Source organism: Dendrobates tinctorius, unplaced genomic scaffold (assembly GCF_039654945.1).
Source record: "Dendrobates tinctorius isolate UK_male_01 unplaced genomic scaffold, ASM3965494v1 ptg000028l, whole genome shotgun sequence".
Taxonomy (NCBI): domain Eukaryota; kingdom Metazoa; phylum Chordata; class Amphibia; order Anura; family Dendrobatidae; genus Dendrobates; species Dendrobates tinctorius.
Window position 1 is genome coordinate 79,613,092 of NW_027361696.1, and position 20,171 is coordinate 79,633,262.

At 44.5% G+C, this 20,171-nt stretch overlaps 1 protein-coding gene across 3 annotated transcripts; it reads right to left on the bottom strand.

Moving 5' to 3' along the window:
• Window positions 1-3,591: 3,591 nt before the first annotated feature.
• On the bottom strand, window positions 3,592-19,901 carry NDUFA3 (NADH:ubiquinone oxidoreductase subunit A3). Of its 3 annotated transcripts, none has more exons than XM_073571068.1 (4): window positions 19,760-19,901; window positions 19,005-19,079; window positions 4,258-4,335; window positions 3,592-3,892 (listed from the first exon to the last, which is right to left on the bottom strand). In XM_073571068.1, exons 1-4 carry the CDS (start codon window positions 19,773-19,775, stop codon window positions 3,801-3,803), a joined length of 261 nt encoding a protein of 86 aa, XP_073427169.1. In that variant the 5' UTR covers window positions 19,776-19,901; the 3' UTR covers window positions 3,592-3,800. The 3 variants fall into 3 exon arrangements, with proteins under 3 accessions (XP_073427169.1, XP_073427168.1, XP_073427167.1); XM_073571067.1 differs by having other exon boundaries at window positions 19,724-19,790; XM_073571066.1 differs by lacking the exon at window positions 19,760-19,901 and adding an exon at window positions 19,205-19,280.
• Between the last annotated feature and the right edge of the window lie 270 nt (window positions 19,902-20,171).

Here is a 20,171-nt window from a genome sequence, read left to right on the forward strand (position 1 = left end):
ACTGAGAATCCATCAGTGAGCTCATTCTGGCAGTCCAATAAGAGAATTTCTAGCTTTTTTTTTCCCCTCAAATTCTCAGCTGATTCATGACCACAGACCACATCAAAGTTGTGTCCAAACAGCAACTGAAGGGAAAATGGTGCAAAGATTTAAGTAAAAACCCAACTGCAAAAGATTTTTAGGCCCAACTATAAATAAGTTTAAAAAAAAGTTATAATCCATCAGTAGGTTAGGTGATTGGTGGGGGTCTGACCTCTAGGGTCTGTACCAATCAGATTGTGGATTTGTATCCCCATTATAAAAAGGAGCAGTACAGAAAAAAAAAAAAAGCTGAAAATGGATGAATGGAGCAGTGGTACATTTATACCTTTGAATGCAATGGTCCATTTGTCTAATGGATGGATATTAAACAAGTTTTCAAAGAGTGTCTGTCTGGAACAATCTGACCAGGCTGAAAAAGCCCTTAAACTAGCGCAAAGGGTACATACACAGAGGATTTGATTAAAGCAATTAAAATGTTTAGAGATGAGCAAAACCAAACTAAAATTCAAGGGTTGTGCCAGACAGCTAGTGTCTGCTGCTGAACTCAATCCCAAAAAACGGTTTTACTGTTTGGCGTTCCGGGACGAGAGATTCCGCTTTGTTGGCAGCTCCCTCGCCCTTACTGTGACCATTTTACAACACCAATGTTTGGGTCTCCTTTGACTTTTATGGGGTTTGGATTCTGAAGTTCTGGTACCAGAACCAAAATTTGCACTAAAGTTCAGTCAAACCTGAACTTCAACGGGTCCGCTCATCCCTATAAACGTTAAGTCTTCCAGTGTAAAACCACTTCAGTGAACGCTCCTCTTTTGGGAAGTTGTTTTTTTTATCCTGAAGCATTTCGGGAAGTTCTGGATGATGTCTAGCTTGGGACGGAGTCCATCAGGAGCCGCTTCAAAAAAGAGGGATATGTACTTTGTTTTCTCCCACCAGGTATTTTTCAAAACAGGAGGGGGGGAGGGCAATGAAAAAAAAAATTAACATATGACCAGCAATTTTTAGGATAATATGAGGCGTTTAAAGGGAACCTGTCACATCATTTGTAGCATCTAACTGTCCCCAGTGTGTTGTTAGTGATGTAATGTTCATAGTCGGATCGTACCGGCTCATTTAGTCATAGGGATGTGGCTTCATTTTCGTTCAGTCATGGGCATTGTCACCTCCCACGCAATTTGATTGATGTTCCGGGGGCGCCAACATCACTCGAATCCGCTGTAAAATCCTGCACTTGTGCAGTGTGGAGCTGCACTTGTGCGGTGTGTAGCAAGCACGTCTCAAGGCTCAACACTGCACAAGCGTGGCTACAGGAAAGAAGGCTTGTATTGCCTTGCATACAAGCGTGGCTAAACACTGTGCAAGCGCAGGATTTTATAGCGGATTTGAGTGACATCGGCGCCCCTGGAACGTCACGTTGCGTGGGAGGCGATGATGCCCAAGAAGCACACCCCTATGACTAAATGAGCTGGTACAAACTAATAAAGTGCTTTTTGCACATGATTACAGTGCCGTTTTTAATTAGCAAAAAAGGTATTAGTGATGCACATTGCATCACTAACAAAGCACTGGGGACAGTTCACATGCTAAAAATGACGTAACAGGTTCCCTTTTAATATTTTTTAAGGATTTTTCAGGCTTTTTATTATTTTGAAAGGCACCAATCCTATAACTCCTGAAAAAACTGTGTGCACATTCACTAATAAGAGATTTGAAATTTGGTTTAGAAAACCCAGACAGTCCAATGAATGAAAAGATGCTACCACATTCACACAGGCCAAAATGGATTCTTAAGATCCCCCTCCCCCATACATAATAGGCTAATGTTGGCTGCACCTGTATGGGAGCCTCAAACAATTTATTGTTGGGGGAAAAATTGATATGTCTGATTTTGGACTGCCGATCATATTGTCTCCCAGACATAAGCCGCTGCCAGATTTCGCTCCTGTATAAGGGAGAGAGAGCGGGTCAGCGATGGATCGTCCAACAGCAATGTAATGTATATGGAGGTCTATAGAGCATACACACGTCAAAATTGTTGGTACCCCTCGTTTAATGACAGAAAACCCACAATGGTCACAGAAAAAACTTGAATCTAACAAAAGTAATAAATAAAAAATCTATGAAAATGAACAAGCGAAAGTCAGACATTACTTCTCAATCATGCTTCCACAGAATTTAAAAAAAATAAAAATAAAACCCATGAAATAGGCCTGGACAGAAATGATGGTACTCCTGAAAATAATGTGACAGAATGGACATGTTAAATCACGGTGTGTCCACTAATTAGCATCACAGGTGTCTACATTCTTGGAATCAGTGAGTGGGTCTGTATATAGGGCTACAGATACTCACTGTGCTGTTTGGTGACATGGTGTGTATCACACTCAACATGGACGAGAGGAAGCGAAGGAAAGTTGTCTCAGGAGATTAGAAAGAAAATTATAGACAAACATGTGGAAAACTGATAAATCAAAGAGACGGATAATACGAATGGTAACAAAAGAGCCCAGAAAAATTTCTAAACAGATTAAAGGTGAACTTCAAGCTCAAGGAACATCAGTGTCAGAATGAACCATCCGTCGTTGTATGAGCCAAAATGGACTTCATGGGAGACTACCAAGGAGGGCACCATTGTTGGAAGAAAAAAAAAAAAAAAAAAGCCAGACTGGAATTTGCCAAACTACTTGCTGACAAGCCACAAAGCTTCTGGGAGAATGTCCTATGGACAGATGAGACAAAAATTGAACTTTTTGGCATGGCACATCAGCTCTATGTTCACAGATGGAAAAATGAAGCATGTCAAGAAAAGAACACTGTCCCTACTGTGAAACATGGAGGAGGCTCTGTTATGTTCTGGGGTTGCTTTGCTGCATCTGGCACAGAGTGTCTAGAATCTGTGCAGGGTACAATGAAATCTCTAGACTGTCAAGGGATTCTAGAGAGAATTGTGCTGCCCAGCGTCAGAAAGCTTGGTCTCAGTCGCAGGTCATGGGTCTTGCAAAAGGATAATGACCAAAACACACAGCTAAAAACACCCAAGAATGGCTAAGAGGAAAACATTGGACTATTCTGAAGTGGCCTTCTATGAGCCCTGACCTAAATCCTATTGAGCATCTTTAGAAAGAAGTGAAACATGCCGTCTGGAAAAGGCAACCTTCAAACACCAGACAACTGGTGCAGTTTGCTCTTGAGGAGTGGGCCAAAGTACCTGTCGAAAGGTGCAGAAGTCTCATTGACAGTTACAGGAATCGTTTGATTGCAGCGATTGCCACAAAAGGTTGTGCAGCAAAATATTAAGTTAAGGGTACCATCATTTCTGTCCAGGCCTATTTCATGAGTTTTATTTTCTAAAAAAATTCTGTGGAAGCATGGTTGAAAAGCAATGTCTGACTTTCATTTGTTCATATTCATAGATTTTAGATTATTACTTTTGTCAGATTCAAGTTATTTCTGTGACTATTGTGGGCTTTTCTGTCATTAAACGAGGGGTACCAACAATTTTGACCACGTGTGTTTAATATAATAGCACTCCAGAGTAAAACAAAAAGTGCATTCTATTGGGAAAGTAGATTTATTGTGTTAACGATACCACAAAGGTAATTCTGGAAAACCGTATGTCCTTTACACATCGTTCTTCCAGAAGAATAATTTACTCATTTCTACATTCCTGGCTGACGCGTTGCAATGTGTGACCATCTGATGTGACAACAAGCGAGAGTTCATAGAAGATTTCTGATGAGACACAGACTGGGTCTTCACAATTACAGGTTCTTCAGCCAATCCAAATTAGGCCCAACTTTGTCACAGGGATGGCTGGGAATATCCGGCATGTTCCCGTCATCCCGAACTGGAACTGATAGAAAAGTACATTAATGAAACAATTATGTTCATGTTTGAATCTTACGGTATCCCTGCAATAAGGCGATCTGGTCTTGTAGTTGTATGATAAGTCCAACACCAAAAGTTTTCTTTATGCAGATGCCTGGGAAGCACATTAAAGTGCATCTGTCAGTAAGATCAGGCTGTCTATATAGGCATGCAGGTCATAGGGAGCTAAATAAAATGACACCTTGATATCGGAGATCCGATGTCTTATTCCAGGGAAATCCATGTTTTTCTTAATACGTAAATGGGATGTTAAGATCTATGGGCCAGACATATTCTTGGGTGCTGGTGCCCTTAGTACTGTCCATCAGTCAGAGACATGAGACCTCTTACCCGGGTAACTGTAGGGTACAGCTCTGTTGTACATGGAGGCGTATTTCGTATAAGGACTGACGAAAGGAGTAATAGCGGCTGCAATGACAAAGATGACAAGTTATTGTCTGGTCAGGACATGGCACACTCATGTACAAGGGCAGTATGGGAAATACTGGAGCACTGACAAGCCCCCACACCTGAAAAGAAAGGGGTTGCCCTCTTTTAGAGACAATTTTTTTTTATTAAATGCATGCAATTGGGGCTACAAATCCTTTTTGCAATTTGGTTACATTCAAAATTTTGCACCGTTTACTTCCTATAGCCTCTGTACTGCATTGTCTATGGCTGGCTGTAGAAGGAGTTAACCAAGAATCTGTCAATGAACCCACTATAATGGTCTGCAGGTAGTGTTTAACTCTTGTCAGTCTATTCTTGAGCTGATTTGTCAACACAAACTGCATCAGGGATGAGTTTGTGGCAAAAAAGAAGAACGGTGGAACATTTTTAATGAAATCCAACTGGCAAAATGACTTCTCCCTAAACACATGAATTTAGATATAAAAGAAAAAAAAAAAAAAAAAAGGAGGGAAAGAAAATTTGTCCCCATAAGTGGAAAAAAAAAAACTTTTACAGACAATCAATTGGGGCACACCAAGAGGTCTCTTTCTTTTTTTTAATACTCTGCTATTGTTAGTAATCCATGATAGAAATGCCAGTGGCGTTCACAGAGTTCAGCACCACTAATGATATGACATCAAACTCTTATGTTTAAAAGACAAAAAAAAAAAAAAAAAAACACACCTTAAGATGTCAGTAAGATGAACCCCCTGCAGCCCCTTCCAAACTGCATATATGGTCATTCAGGTCTTTGAAATGTAAATCTATTGATACCTTTATATCTTCTGTTGCTGTATTCCCAAATAACTAGTGTTTTCATTCATATGAATATGAAGCTTTAAGGCTAATGTGCAAACTTGCGCAATTGCGGAAATTTCCGCGGCAATTCCGCAACTCCCTGCCGCGGGAAAGACGCTAGAATTCCACATGCGTAATTCCCGCAAAAAACTAGTGTTTTGCAAGCGTAATTAGCTTAGAATCATGGAATCGTAGAGTTGGAAGGGACCTCCTGGGCCATCTGGTCCAACCCCCTGCTCAAAGCAGGATTCGTTAAATCATCCCAGACAGATGTCTGTCCAGCCTCTGTTTGAAGACTTCTATTGAAGAACTCACCACCTCTCATGGCAGCCTGTTCCACTCATTGATCACTCTGTCAAAAAGTTTTTTCTAATATCTAATCTGTGTCTCCTCCCATTCAGTTTCATCCCATTGCTTCTAGTCTTTCCTTGAGCAAATGAGAATAAAGATGATCCTTCTACAATGTGACAGCCCTTCAGATATTTGTAGATAGCTAATAAGTCTCCTCTCAGTCTTCTCTTCTGCAAGCTAAACATTCCCAAATCCTGCAACACTTCCTCATAAAACAGGGTTTGCAGATCGGTCACCTTCTGGTCGCTCTTTTCTGAACTTGCTCCAGTTTGTTGATTTATTTTTTAAAATGTGGCGCTCAAAACTGGACACAGTATTCCAGATGAGGTCTGACCAAAGAGTAGAGGGCAATAACGACTTCACGTGATCTAGATTGTATGCTTCTGTTAATACATCCTAGAATTGCATTTGCCTTTTTTGCTGCTGCATCTCACTGATTCATATTCAGTCTTTGATCTATTAGTATACCCAAGTCTTTTTCACATGTGCTGTTGCTTAGCCCTATTCCTCCCATTCTGTATATGCTTTTTTCATTTTTATTGCCCAGATGTAGTACTTTGCATTTTTCCCAGTTAAAAATCATTCTGTTTGCTGTCCACAGCTCCAATTTATTTATATCATTTTGAATCTCATCTCTCTTCTCTAGTATTAGCTATCCCTCCTAGTTTTGTGTCATCAGCAAACTTAATCAGTTTACCCTCAATCCCTTCATCTAAATCGTTGATAAAGATGTTGAACAAAACAGGGCCCAGGACAGAGCCCTGTGGTACCCCACTTGAGACATTCTTCCAACTGGATGTGCAGCCATTTATAACCACTCTTTCGGTCCGATCACTAAGCCAGTTATGAATCCACCTAACAGTTGCCTTGTCCATTCCATACTTAGCCATTTTTTCAATAAGGATTGTCTGAGATACTTTGTCAAATGCTTTGCTGAAGTCAAGATATACTATACAGCATTTCCCTGATCCACCCAGTCAGTGATTCTGTCATAGAAGGAAATTAAGTTAGTCTGACATAACTTATTAGCTACAAACCCATGCTAACTGTTTAATTACTTCATTCTTATCCAGGTACTTACATACATGTTGTTTAATAATTTGTTCAAAGATCTTTCCTGGTATAGAAGTCAGACTCACCAGCCTATAGTTGCCTGGGTCCACTTTCTTCCCCTTTTTGAAGATAGGAACAACATTTGCTCTTCTCCAGTCTTCTGGGACTTCTGTTCTCCAAGAATTTTCAAAGATCATGGAGAGGGGTTCCAAAATTTATTCTGCTATCTCCTTCAGCACTCTGGGGTGTAATTCATCTGGACCTGGAGACTTGAATTCATTTAGGTTAGCTAAGTGTTTCCTCACTATCTCTATTTATAGATATCCTGGATTCTTCTATTCCCTTTATAGGACAGTGAAGAACAGTTGATGTTACATTTCCTTTCTGAGAGAAAACAGATGCAAAATAGGAATTTAAAAGTTCGGCCTTCTCAACATCCATTTCATCATTTTCAGCCTGTAAAAATCCTATAGCATCTTTGACTTTTCTTTTAGTTTTGACATATCCCCAAAATCCTTTATTATTGCTTTTAACATCTCTTGCAAGCCTCAATTCATTATCAGCTTTAATAATCTGATTTGTGCCCTACAAGTTCTGCAGACAGCATTATATTCTTCTTTAGATATGCCTCCCTCTTTCCATTTTATAAACATTTCTTTTTTCCTTTTTAGCATGTGCTTAAGTTCTGTGTTCATCCATCCTGGCTTCCTTAAATGCTTCCTATTCTTCCCTCTTTTTGGAATTGTTAACAATTGTGCTTTGAGAATTTCATTTTTCAAGATTTCCCATCCTTCCTGGACATTTTTGTCTTTAAGGATATCCAGCCATTGGATCCCTCCAATTCTCTTTCTGAATCCCTTAAAATCTGCCTTTCTGAAATCTAACCTTGACGTCTGAGTCTTCACAGGTCTTCCTCCTCTAGTTATCCAAAATTCTAAAATAGCATGGTCGCTACCTCCTAGGGTCCCAGCCACTTTTACCTCCTCAACCATTTCCTCCTTGTTTATAAGGATTAGATCCAAGATAGCAGTTCCCCTTGTTTTCTCCCCTACCTTTTGGAAGATAAAGTTGTCAGCAAGAGAGGATAAGAATTTCCTTGACCTGTTAGTTTTGCCTGAGAGAGATTCCCAACAAATGTCTGGATAGTTGAAATCTCCCATGACAACTATGTCATATTTTTTTTTTGAGAATTTGGCCATTTGATGCATAAAGAGTTCATCCATATCTTCAGCTTGCACAGGCGGCCTGTAGTAAATGCCTACAATGGTGTCCTTTCCATTGTTCTGTCCTTGTATTCTTACCCAAACAGTTTCCACAGAACTCCCAGTCTCTGAAGCTTCAATCTCTATGCAGATATACGCGTTTCTAATATACAATGCGACACCTCCTCCTCATTTATCAAGTCTGTTTCTAGCAAATAAGTTGTATCCTTCTATCCTTGTATTCCAATCATGTGTATTGTCCCACCAAGTTTCAGTGATTCCAATGATGTCATTTCTTTTCCTGAGTTAGTAGTTCCAATTCTCCTTGTTTGTTGCCCATGCTTTGTGCATTAGTATAGAAACATTTTAGTTTGTGATTGGTTTCTCTTTCCCCAATATTTTTATTAATTAGATTCTTTCGTCTTTGTTCTTCCTTTCCACTTCTATTAGCAGAGTTCTCAATAGCATTTGTCAGGTGTATGGCTTTTTCTGGCCTTTTGCTTCCCTTCCCATATTGTTCTAGTTTAAAGCTCTCCTTACAAGTGTAGCAAGGCGACTTCCAAATACATGTTTTCCAGTCTTCGTAAGGTGCACCCCATCTCTAGCAAGTAGTCCATCGTATAGGTAGTTCACTCCGTGATCCATAAATCCAAACCGTTGCTGACGGCACCATCGACGTAGCCAGTTGTTCACCTGCAGAATCTTATTCCACCTCCTTGTTCCATGGCCATCCACTGGGAGGATGGAAGAGAAGACCACCTGCGCTCCCAGTTCTTTCACTTTCTTACCATAGTTTTCAAAGTCACTGCAGATGGTTTCCAGGTCGTTTTTTGCGGTGTCATTTGTCCCCACATGTATTAGCAGGAATGGGTAGTCATCAGTATGTCTGAAGAGTCCTGATATCCTGTCAGACACATTGTTGCACCTGGAAGACAGCACATTTCTCTTGAGGTTATATACGGTCTGCAGATAGCGGCCTCTGTTCCTCTCATCAGGGAATCCCCCATGACCAGCACTCTCTGTTTCTTCTTCACAACATTTTTCTTCCTCCATCCAGGAGGATTCTGAAGGCGTACAAGGTTGCTGTTTGTGGGCAAAGTCTTATCCTGAAGTATTTCTTCATCGTTCTCCTGTGTAAGAGCCTGGTACTGGTTCCTTAGCAGTATGGGCGCTGACCGCCTCCCGATCCTCCTGCTTCTCTGGGTCACATGTTTTCATTCCTCTCTTTCTTCAGGTGCACTTCGAATTTCTTCTCTTTCTGTAACATGAAGAGATAATTCTGCTCTGTCTAAGAACTCTTCACCTTCCTTAATGAGCTTCAATGTAGCTAACCTCTCCGAGATTTTGCAACTTTTCCTCCAACAGGGACACAAGCTTGTATTTGTGGCATGTGAAGTTTGGCTTTTCCACTCGTAAGTCTGAACATGTAGCAAGAAATGCAGCTCACCAAATGGCTCCTGGCCTCTTCCATATTGTTATTGTGAAAGATTTCAAAGCGATGAAAAATGAGCCAAAATACTCGCGCCAATACCGATTTCCTCTTTCCAGCTGCAACGGCCAAAATCCAGCGATCGTTGAGCTCGCGGAGACTCTTCACTTATCCCAGAAGGCACTGGGAATATGCAAATTCTCTCCTCAGGACTCTTCCCCTGAGGAGAGTATTGCAGAATACTAGCATTTTCCAAACGATCTGTAGCATCGCTTGGAAAACTGATTGACAGGTTGGTCACACTCTTCAAACAGTGTTTGACAAGTGTGACCAACATTTTAGTACACTCCCTGACAGAAGTTATGTCGCTTATCCATGTTATGTAAATAAAAACTTATAACTTGACATTAAATTCATCCATTGGTTGTATAAATTATTCTTTTGAAAGCTGAAACCCTCCAAAATGTGGTTTAGGTTTAGAAAATAAATTGCCATCAATGCAGAAATATTGATCATTTAATGGACACAGAATGGTCAGATTTTGGCAAGACAGAAGTTTTGTCGCCTGGTCATATAATGCACCTGTCATGAGCCATACTGGATCATAACAGATAAAAAGCACTAGTAACCTTCATTTTTTCCTTAAGCTGGTGGTTTCAGTTCTATCCCCGGTGGCCATTAGGGTCATTGCACTTGATGTTTTCTTTGCTTTGCCTTTTGCCCCCGGTGGTCACTGGGATTATAGCAGCCTTTAGCACCTGATCATTTGACCATTCCCTTTTCCTATATAGGGTCACATGGTCTATGAGCAGGTGTTGGTGATAGCGTCTTTTTGGGATTCCAACCACAGTGAAGGGAGCAGCTGGCTGAGGTCTGCAGAAACCTGGTGAAGTTAGCAGCTAGCTTGAAGGTTGGAGCCACTGCTGAAACTGGTTTTGAACTCTGGCTGCCCGGTTTCCGCAGCAGAGTGAGATGGTTAAGGTGGCAGCTGGCTCTGAGGTGTCGAGCCACTGCGAAAAGTTAATCCGGTGATGCACTCTGCTGCTTGGTGCTGCAGCAGAGCAAGATAAGTCTTTTCCAGGACATCCCTCCTGACAGCACCAGGGAGGACGTCCCTCGCCTCCTTGCAGGGACAGGAAGAGCACACAAGAGGTTAAAAACCTCCACCCCCATTCCCTCAGTGTTTCTTCCTGTCCCTGCACGGAGGGACGCACAAAAGGAGTCGGCTTACCGGAGGGGTCCAGGGGAATCGGGCGGCCCTGCCAATCCTTCCTCCTGTGAAGCGGCCCCGAAGCTGAAACCCTCCTGGGTAGGGGTCCCTCAGTCACAGAGACCAGGGGAGGACGAGCGCCCTGGGTAGAGCTGCTTCCTCCCGCAGCGGAGGCTCTCGGCTCCGACGCCAGCAGCAGTGCGGGGACCGGAAGTCGCGTGCAGAGAGACCGCGACGCACTTCCAGTGACGTCAGAGCGCCGGAAATACAGGCCGCCGGCGGGCGCTGTGAAGGAGCAGAGCGCGGTATCAGACAGACAGGCAGCACCCTCCTGTCCTGACCTCGCAGAGGCTCTCAACAGCGATGGAGAACCAGGGCAGAATTGACCCGGATGGGGCAAGTGCGCATAGCGCAGACCGACCGACTGACACCCAGATCAGAGCCTGACTGTCCCTCTCTTGCACTATGCAGGAAAAGGCACAACCGACAGCGCCCGTTCCCACGACCAAACAGGCGGAGAAAGACCCAGGGAAGCCCAATAAGTGTCCCGTATGCAGAGTTAAGCTCCCCAGCAAGCACAAGAAGTTGCTGTGTGACAATTGTACGGCCAAAGTAATCAAAGGCGAACAGCCGTCCCTCCTATCGGAGATGAGATCGCTGATTCGAGAGGAGGTCCAGGCTTCCGTGGCCACCTTGTCCTAGCCACAGCCAGCCAGTCCAGGCCCCAGTGCTAAGCAAACCAGACAGGAGATGGAGCTTAGTTAGGAGGAAGGTTCCTACTCCTCAGAGTCGGATCAGGAAGAAGGCGAGAGTATGGGAAAAGATACCTCTTTTCCTCGGATGATACAATCTAGTTCAGGCGGTCAGAGACACAATGCAGATTGAGGAGGTCCAGAAACCTCAGTCCAGGCAGGACATGATGTTCGGGGACCTTAGGGCGCAGAGGAAAGTAGTATTTCCAGTGAACGACCATGTGCGAGCTATGGTCCTGGAGGAATGGGAGGAGGCGGAAAAACGTCTCGTGATATCCCGGGACTTTAAGAGACGGCTCCCCTTCGACCCCGAGGACATTAAAGAATGGGAGGTAGTTCCCAAAATTGATGTCCCTGTGGCAAAAGTAGCCAAGAAAACAACGAAACCTTTTGAGGACGCGTCTAGTCTGAGGGACCCCATGGATAGGAAGGCAGATAACCTACTAAGGCAGGCCTGGGAAACATCAGCAGCCTTAATTAAAACAAATGTAGCAACTACTTCGGTAGCAAGGTCTATGTGTTTATGGTTGGGCCAGTTAGAGGAACATTTAACTAACAAAACCCCAAGGGAGGAAATTATAGATTCTCTTCCGATCATGAAGTCAGCCACAGCCTTCCTAGCAGAAGCATCGGCGGAATCTGTTAGAATTGCCGCCCGGAATGGCTCTTTGTCAAATTCGGCACGCAGAGCCATCTGGTTAAAGACCTGGATGGGTGACGGAGCCTCTAAAAACAAGCTCTGTGCCCTTCCCTTCTCTGGGTTAAAAGTCTTTGGCCTAGCATTGGATGATATATTAGAAAAAGCATCTGATGTAAAGAAAGGGTTCCCTGAGGAAAAGCCGCGTAGGGACCAGCCCTTTCGTAGACCCGGGGGATATAGAAGGCAGCAGTACTATAGGTACCAGGGGAGCTCTCAGAGGGGTTCCTTCGGTAGCACCCACTTGAGCTGGAAGATCTAGAGCCCCCCCTTCTGGATCACGTACTAGATCCAGGAGAACATGACTATACCAACATAGGGGGTCGACTCAGAGAATTCAGTTCCCAGTGGTCTCAGATCACAAAAAAATCAGTGGGTACTAAGGACAATAGCAGAGGGTTACCAAATAGAATTTTCATCCCCTCCCCACGAAAGGTCCATTTCTCCCCGCAGAATAAAAGACGACTCCCAGATGTGGGTTGACGTGACAGAACTGGCAAACTTAGGGGTGGTAATTCCGGTTCCCCAGGCAGAAATTGGGGCGGGCCACTATTTGTCCCTATTTGCCATCGCGAAGCCATCCGGAGAATCCCGTACCATTATAAATCTGAAACCCTTAAATGCCTGGGTCACGTACAAAAAATTCCGAATGGAGTCAATCAGATCCACAGTCCATCTGATAGACAAGAATGCCCTGATGTGTACCCTGGACCTGAAAAGTGCCTACTATCAGGTGCCAATTCACCCAATGTCACAGAGATTCCTGAGGTTTGCAGTAAGACTTCAGAATCGGACCTGCCACTTTCAATTTCAGTGTCTTCCTTTTGGTCTGGCCTCGGCACCTCGAGTCTTTACGAAGCTAATCGCGGAAGTGGTGGCGTTCCTAAGAAATCGCAGAAATCATCATTCCATACCTAGACGACTTCCTGGTGGCGAGATCGGCAGAAGAACTACGGCGACACAAGGAGAAGACAATAGAGGTTCTAGAGTTTCTGGGCTGGATCATAAACAAAGAAAAATCGAACCTAGTACCAGAAAGAAGAAAGATTTTTTTGGGGGGTACTATTGGACTCCAGAAGCAGAACTTCCTTCTTACCACCAGAAAAACAGACAAGGATACAGCATGAAGGAACTTCAAAAAGGCCGCGTTTCCATCAGAATAGCCATGCGCGCTCTGGGCCTCATGACATCCTGCATCCCTTGTGTCCGATGGGCACAGTTCCAAGCGAGAACCCTTCAAAAAGAAGAACTGGCAGCCTGGGATCGTCACCAGACCTCCCTAGACAAGAAAATGGCCTTGTCTCCAGCAGTAAAAAGATCCCTGGTGTGGTGGATGCAACGACAAAACCTGGATCATCTCCCCATGCGTCAATCACTACAGACGCCAGCAAATAGGGCTGGGGGGGGCTCATCTAGAAGGCAGAATGGCCGGCAAACATGCGGTCCACCTTCTCCAATTACAAGGAACTTTACGCCACATAGGAGGCCCTAAGAAAAAATCAGGACAAACTAAGAAATCAACACGTCAAAATTCTATCGGACAATGTGACGGTGGTATTCTTCCTCCGGCATCAAGGTGGAACAAGGCACTGGGCACTCCAGGACCTGGCAAAAAAGATCTTTTCCTGGGCTGAAAATACGGTTGTCAGTAACAGCCGTCCACCTCGAAGGGTCGCAAAACACAGTGGCAGATTATTTAAGCAGGCAGAAGATCTGTCCCACGGGAGTGGGAGCTGAACACCGATCTTTCAGAACTTATGCCAGCGCTGGGCAAGACCGCAGATAGACCTCTTCGCAACCAGAAAGAATACGTAGACGTACAGGTTTTTCTCTGTGAATCCGTTGGACTATCCAGAAGGGGTAGACGACCTAAGCCAGAAGTGGGGGCAGACTCTCTCATATGCATTTCCCCCCGATAGCTCTCATTCCAGCCATCCTCAGGGAGATTCAGGAGGATCAGGCAAGAGTGCTACTGATAGCACCTTATTGGCCAAAAAGGAGCTGGTTTCCACTCCTGGGGATTATGGCAGAAGATCGACCACTCCTGCTTCCACAGAGGGAAGACATCATTCACCAAGGGCCGGTGCTTCACCAAGATCCAGGGAGACTTCATGTGTCAGCCGGGATCCTGAATGGCAGATCCTGAGGGCTCGAGGCCTGTCAGACCAGGTCATATCGACTATTGAGGCCAGCAGAAAACCCATAACTTCTGCGATATACCACAAAATTTGGAAAAGATTCTGTCTGGATTGTGGCAGGCCCGACTCAGCAGAAGGAAAGCCAGACATCCCAAAGATACTGGATTTTCTTCAGGCAGGCTTTAATAAAGGACTTAGGCCTAGCACACTGAAGGTCCAGATTTCGGCCTTTCTTGACTACCCCTTGGCCTCCCATCCCTGGGTAATAATATTTATCAGGGCAACTCAGAGGTTACGTCCCACAGTCAGGAGGTCAGTCCCTCCCATGGGATCTTAGTCTTGTCCTGCGGTCCCTTTGCTCAGATCCCTTTATCCAGAGTCAGGAGATACCCATCTCACATCGAACCATGAAGGTAGCATTCTTAGTGGCGATCACCACTGTAAAACGGATAAGTGAGATACAGGTGCTATCTATCCGAGACCCATATCTCCGAATCTGGGAGGATCGAATAATCATGAGATTAGACGCCACCTTTTTGCCCAAAGTTCAAAACTTAGACCCGGAAATAATTTTACCTTCCTTTTGTGAGAACCCCTCAAATGACAAAGAAAGGGCCCTGCACGAATTAGAAGTACGCCAGGCAGTTATTGATTACATCAGGGCCACGCAGGGTTGGAGACAGGACCATAACCTATTTCTACTCTTTGGGGGGGAAAAAACAAAGGGAGAAAAGCCTCAAAAGCCTCCATCGCGAGATGGATAACATCGCTAATCAGTTTAGCCTATGTCTCTCAGGGGGTTCCTCCCCCAGAAGGGTTAAAAGCTCACTCAACACGAGCTTTATCAGTTTCCTGGGTGGAAAGAGCAGGGGCTTCAGTAAACCAAGTCTGTACGGCCGCAACCTGGTCCAGGTTGGACACATTCTGTAAGCATTACAAATTAGATTTGTTATCTAACCAACAGACTGCTTTCGGGAGAATGGTTCTCCAGGCAGTCATCCCACCCTAAGGGGATACTTTGGTATTCTCCCTGGTGCTGTCAGGAGGGACGTCCTGGAAAATAGGCATTTGACCTACCGGTAATTACGTTTCCAGGAGTCCATCCTGACAGCACGGATAGTTCCCTTCCCGAATTAATGATGCCATATGTCGTAATATGTTTCTGTAAATAAAGTGTTCAGTTGCATCATCCATGGTGTGGTACTTGGATAAACACTGAGGGAATGGGGGTGGAGACTGTTTTTAACCTCTTGTGTGCTCTTCCTGTTCCTGCAAGGAGGCGAGGGACATCCTCCCTGGTGCTGTCAGGATGGACTCCTGGAAACAATTACCGGTAGGTCTAATGCCTATTTTTGTGTTTCCCCTGGTGTGTATTAGTACAGCGGTGGGGCCAGTGCCTGCACCACCCAGCTCCCTAGCAAGGGATAGGTGTAGGGTGTGCTAGGGTGACAGGTATCCGGATCGGCGACAGGTGAGGAGCCTGTATGGGGAGCGTTAGGAGTGTGAGGGACACTGATTCAGGGGAGTGCAGGAGGTCGCCACGTCCCCGTTCCCTATCGCAGGGCCCACCATTGTAATTGTTTCCCCTTCCCCCCATGTGTTGCTGTTTTAGTACCGGCCTGCTGGCTGTGTCACACAGGACAGTTACACGTGCCATGTCTTGTTGTCTGAGTTACCGGCCTACGGGTCGTGTTACACAGGACGGGTCCACGTGACAGCACCCAATCCTAGTTTACATCCTCACTTGCGCTCAGTAAATGATCGGTTAATTAGTGGGTGTGTATAAAAAGAGACCCAGCACCCTAGACCTTCACTTGAGCTCTGATAACATGCCAAAAATCCACCCTGCTACCAAAGCCTGGATTATCAAGAGGCTGAAGACCAGATCCACTGCAGAGGTGGCTGGCACCTTTAATGTGTCTGAGAGTAAAGTACAAAGAAATTAAAAAAAGATTCCAAGAGACAGGAGATGTGTTTGACAAGCCCAGGTCCGGCAGACCCCGCAAGACAACTGCTCAGGAGGAACATTTGTTGGTTAGAAAATTCAAAGCAAGCCCTCTTCCACTGCAGCAGAGCTCCAACAGGTCTGGTCACCTCAAGTCCCTGTGTCAACTAGAACAGTTTGTAGGATTCTGTCTCGAAATGGCCTTCATGGTCGAATCAGTGGCTAGAAGCCAGCACTAAACAAAAGGCAAATAAAAAACCGTGTGGCATTTGTAAAGTCCCACAGCCTGCTAAACAGATGGATGCTGCAAAAGTGGCAGAAGGTGGATTTCTCTGATGAATCTTCAGTAGAATTACACCACAGCCACCGCAAATACTGCAGGAGACCTAATGGAGCCCGTATAGATCCAAAATACACCCAGAAAACAGTTACACTTGGTGGAAAGATCATGATCTGGGGTTACATTCAGTATGGGGGTGTGCAAAACATTTGCAAGGTGGAAGGCAATATCAATAGCCTAAAATATCAAGAAGTATTAGCTACCTATTATATTCCAAATCATAAAAGGGGTCAAATTCTGCCGCAGGATGGTGCTCCATCTCATACATTCATCTCCACAACAAAGTTCCTCCAGGCAAAAAAGATCAAGGTGCTCAAGGACTGGCCAGCCCAGTCACCAGACATGAACATCATTGAGCATGTTTGGGGTAGGATGAAAGAGGAAGCTTGGAAGACAAAACCAAAGAATCTAGATAAACTCTGGGGGCATGTAAGACTGCATTCTTTGCTATTCCTGATGACTTCATTAATAAATTGCATGAATCATTGTTGAACCGCATGGATGCAGTCCTTCAAGGTCATGGAAGTCACACAAAATAATAAATATGACTCATAGCACCACAACTTCATTCACCAATGTTATGCAGCATACATTTTTGTATTTTAAGTTAATTATTTGTTTGAATATCACATTACTTTCTGTGGCCGACAAAACTTTTGTCTTGCCAAAATCTGACCATTCTGTGTCCATTAAATGATCAATATTTCTGCATTGATGCCAATTTATTTTCTTAACCTAAACCACATTTTGGAGGGTTTCAGCTTTCAAAAGAATAATTTATACAACCAATGGATGAATTTAACGTCAGGTTATAAGCTTTTATTTACATAACATGGATAAGCGACATAACTTCTGTCAGGGAGTGTATTGAGGCTGCCTATGCAGCATCAGTAGTAAAAAGATATAATGTTGCTTACTTTGCGCATGGTGGGTATAGCTACTTGCGGAAAGTAAGCGGAACAATGCATTCCTATGTGTGCGGAATTACCGCGAATCCGCAAAAAGAATGAGCATGATGCGATTTTACCACGGAAAAATACGCAACATTAGCACAGCATGTGTGGAATGCCATTGAATTCAATGGGCTGCTTAAGTTATGCGCTTTCGCGGTGAATAAACGTGGCAAAAACGCATAAAATCCTCGGGAATTCTGGACGTATGCACATAGCCTTAGTGCTCTGGGCGTGACAGAGCACTTCCAGAGCACCAGCCTCTAGAGATTGTTTCCCCACCCAGCAGCAGCCCCTTTAGCTGGATTGATAGCTCACAGTCTGTGCAATGTCAGGCAAGGGAATCAGACTGTGAACTATCAATCAAGCCAAAGATTCTGGTACTGGATGGGGAAACAACCTCAGAAGTGCTCTGTCACGCCTGGAGCACTTAAAGCCACATTTGCATTAAAACGCGGATTTCTGAGGAATGCGGCAACAGATAGAAGATATAAAAAGTGTTGACGGATTTACATTTCAAAGACCTTCATGTACATATGTGCAGTTTGGGGATGGGAGAGGGGGTGCCCTTACTGACAGATTGCGTTTAAATCTATAGTAATAAACGTCCAAAAATGGGTTCCAACTTTAATAGAGTTTTATCTCCTGCACACAAAGTTTTAATTAATACTTGCATTTCCCACGAAATGCTGACTTTGGGGCATCTTTTCCAGAACTCTGCCAAGTGCTATTCCTCTGTTATTATTCCTGGTAATGTATCAATGAATTGACAGCTGGGCACTCCCAGTCCCTTTGTGGGTAGGAGGAATCCTTAGGCTATGTGCCCATGTTGCAAAAATGCTGCGGAATCATCCGCAGCATTTCTGCAACTCCCCACCGCGGGTAAAACACGAGCGTTTTAGCATGCAGAATGCTATCGCTTTTCCAAGCTATTTGATGCATCGCTAGGAAAAGTGATTGACAGGTTGGTCACACTTGTCAAGCATAGTGCTTGACAAGTGTGACCAACTTTTGACTATCGATGCTGCCTATGCAGCATCAATAGTAAAGGATAGAATGTTAAAAAAAAAAAAAATAAATGAGATATATATATATATATATATATATATATATATATACACACATACACAGTTACCCTCTGTCAGCCCCCGGTCCTTTATTGCGCTGGTGGCAACTTCCGTTCCCAGGGATGCCTTGCGCGAATTACCTCTGATGACGTAGTGGTCACGCGACACCGCTACATCATCAGAGGTCATTTGCGCAATGCATCACTGGGACCGGAAGATGCCGGCAGTGTGGTGAGGGGTGGGAAGGACTCCGGGGGCCGCCAGAAGATGAGTATATCCCTATTTTTTATTTTAATTCTATTTTTTACAGGAATATAGTACCCAGGGCATGGAGGAGAGTCTCCTCATGAAGCGCTCACTTTACGCACGGTGAGCGTAGCCACATGCGTAAAGTGAGCGTTTCAATGCAATCCTATGGCGGCGGAATTGCCATGATTACACAGTATTAGTGGACATGCTGCGGATTTTACCGCTATGCGATTCTGCAGAGGTAAAATCCGCAGCATGGGCACAGCAACTGCGGAATCCCATAGGATTGCATGGGAATGCATTTTGTTAGTGGTTTTTAAGCATTTCTGCAGCAGAAACGCTTAAAAAAAATGCAACGTGGGCACACAGCCTTAGACTCTGCCAGCACTGTTTGGACCGTACCTGCGCTATTCTAGAGCAAGTCCCTTTACACTCAGCCTTTTTAATTGCACGCCAGAAGATCTTACCCAAAATCCCAATGCCGACGGACACGGTTACGACAGGTTCTTTGTTCCAGGCATTTTTTAGGAACGCTCCCACTCCTTTAAAAAACAAAAACAAGGAAGGAAAAAAAAAAAAAAAAAGACAATGAAGCGATTTACAGCAGCTGTAAAAGGATGACACCAAAATTCAGTATGTTCAATCATATGTGAGATGGCCTTCATACTCGGATCCTGGTCATGGACTACTGATGGGAACCCTGCAGGCCACTTCCTGCCTCCAGGCATTCGTGGGTCCTCATGATTAGCTGGCGTGTCCGCAACATCATCCTAGGAAGATGAGGAACACATGACGTTCCACCAGGCTGACCAATGAAGAGAGAGGACTCTGACAAGTAGAGGGAGGTGTGCAGGGCTCCCATCCTGCGGGCACGGAGTACTGATCGGGCCACTGCACCAGGATCCTGGGGATTTATCTGTTCATCTTTCCCTCATACATATATTTAAAAATAAAATAACATTTAAAGGGGTTGTCCGAGTATGGGCGAATGCCTTTAAAAACGCTCTTCCTCACAAACTTATGTGTAATCTATATCATAGTGGTGCTAAAATTAATTGTTAATAAAGCTATTACAAAAAAAACGCTATTGAGGGGAGACCCTGCTGCTGTCAGTGCAGACAGACGGGCAATGACATGACGTCACAGAGCCCTCTCACCCGGTGCCCGGCCGTGTACGAGCCCACACCTGCGAAGCACAGGAGTCTCCTTGACCCACACTTACTAGAGAACACGGCCATCTTTTTCTGTGGACGGAAGCGGAAGTGCGGCGCGCTATGACTGGCGGGAATTGTAGTAGTGTGTGTGTAAGAGGGCGGGGCTTATTTCCGGACATAACCTGCAGGTCCTGGTAGCTAGTGATGGGAAGTTCGGCTCTTTTTGGTGATCCGGCTCATTCGGCTCCGCTCACCATAAAGAGCTGGCTCTTTTGGCTCTTTAAACGGCTCTTTTTTTAAATAGATATCCGTTTTCCGCAGTCTTCGTTCTAGGTCTTTGCCTGTGAAGTGAGGGCCTCATTCTCCCCGTGTGACGCAGTGTAGACTGTTATTCAGCATTGCTGCTTCCTCAGATTGTCAGCTCTTGTGATCAGGCCCCGGCTCCTCCTCGGTTGCAGTCTTAACATGTATTGCGGCATT

What these genes read in the sequence shown, in the direction of transcription:
- NDUFA3 (XM_073571066.1), bottom strand. Translation starts at nt 19,265, where the DNA reads ATGCCTGGAGGCAGGAAGTGGCCTGCAGGGTTCCCATCAGTAGTCCAT. An exon ending in AGTCCATGACCAGGATCCGA is followed by an intron (nt 19,080 to 19,204) that starts GTATGAAGGCCA and finishes TGTTTTTTAAAG; the next exon opens with GAGTGGGAGCGTTCCTAAAA. An exon ending in TGTACCCTACAGTTACCCGG is followed by an intron (nt 3,893 to 4,257) that starts GTAAGAGGTCTC and finishes CTTTTCTATCAG; the next exon opens with TTCCAGTTCGGGATGACGGG.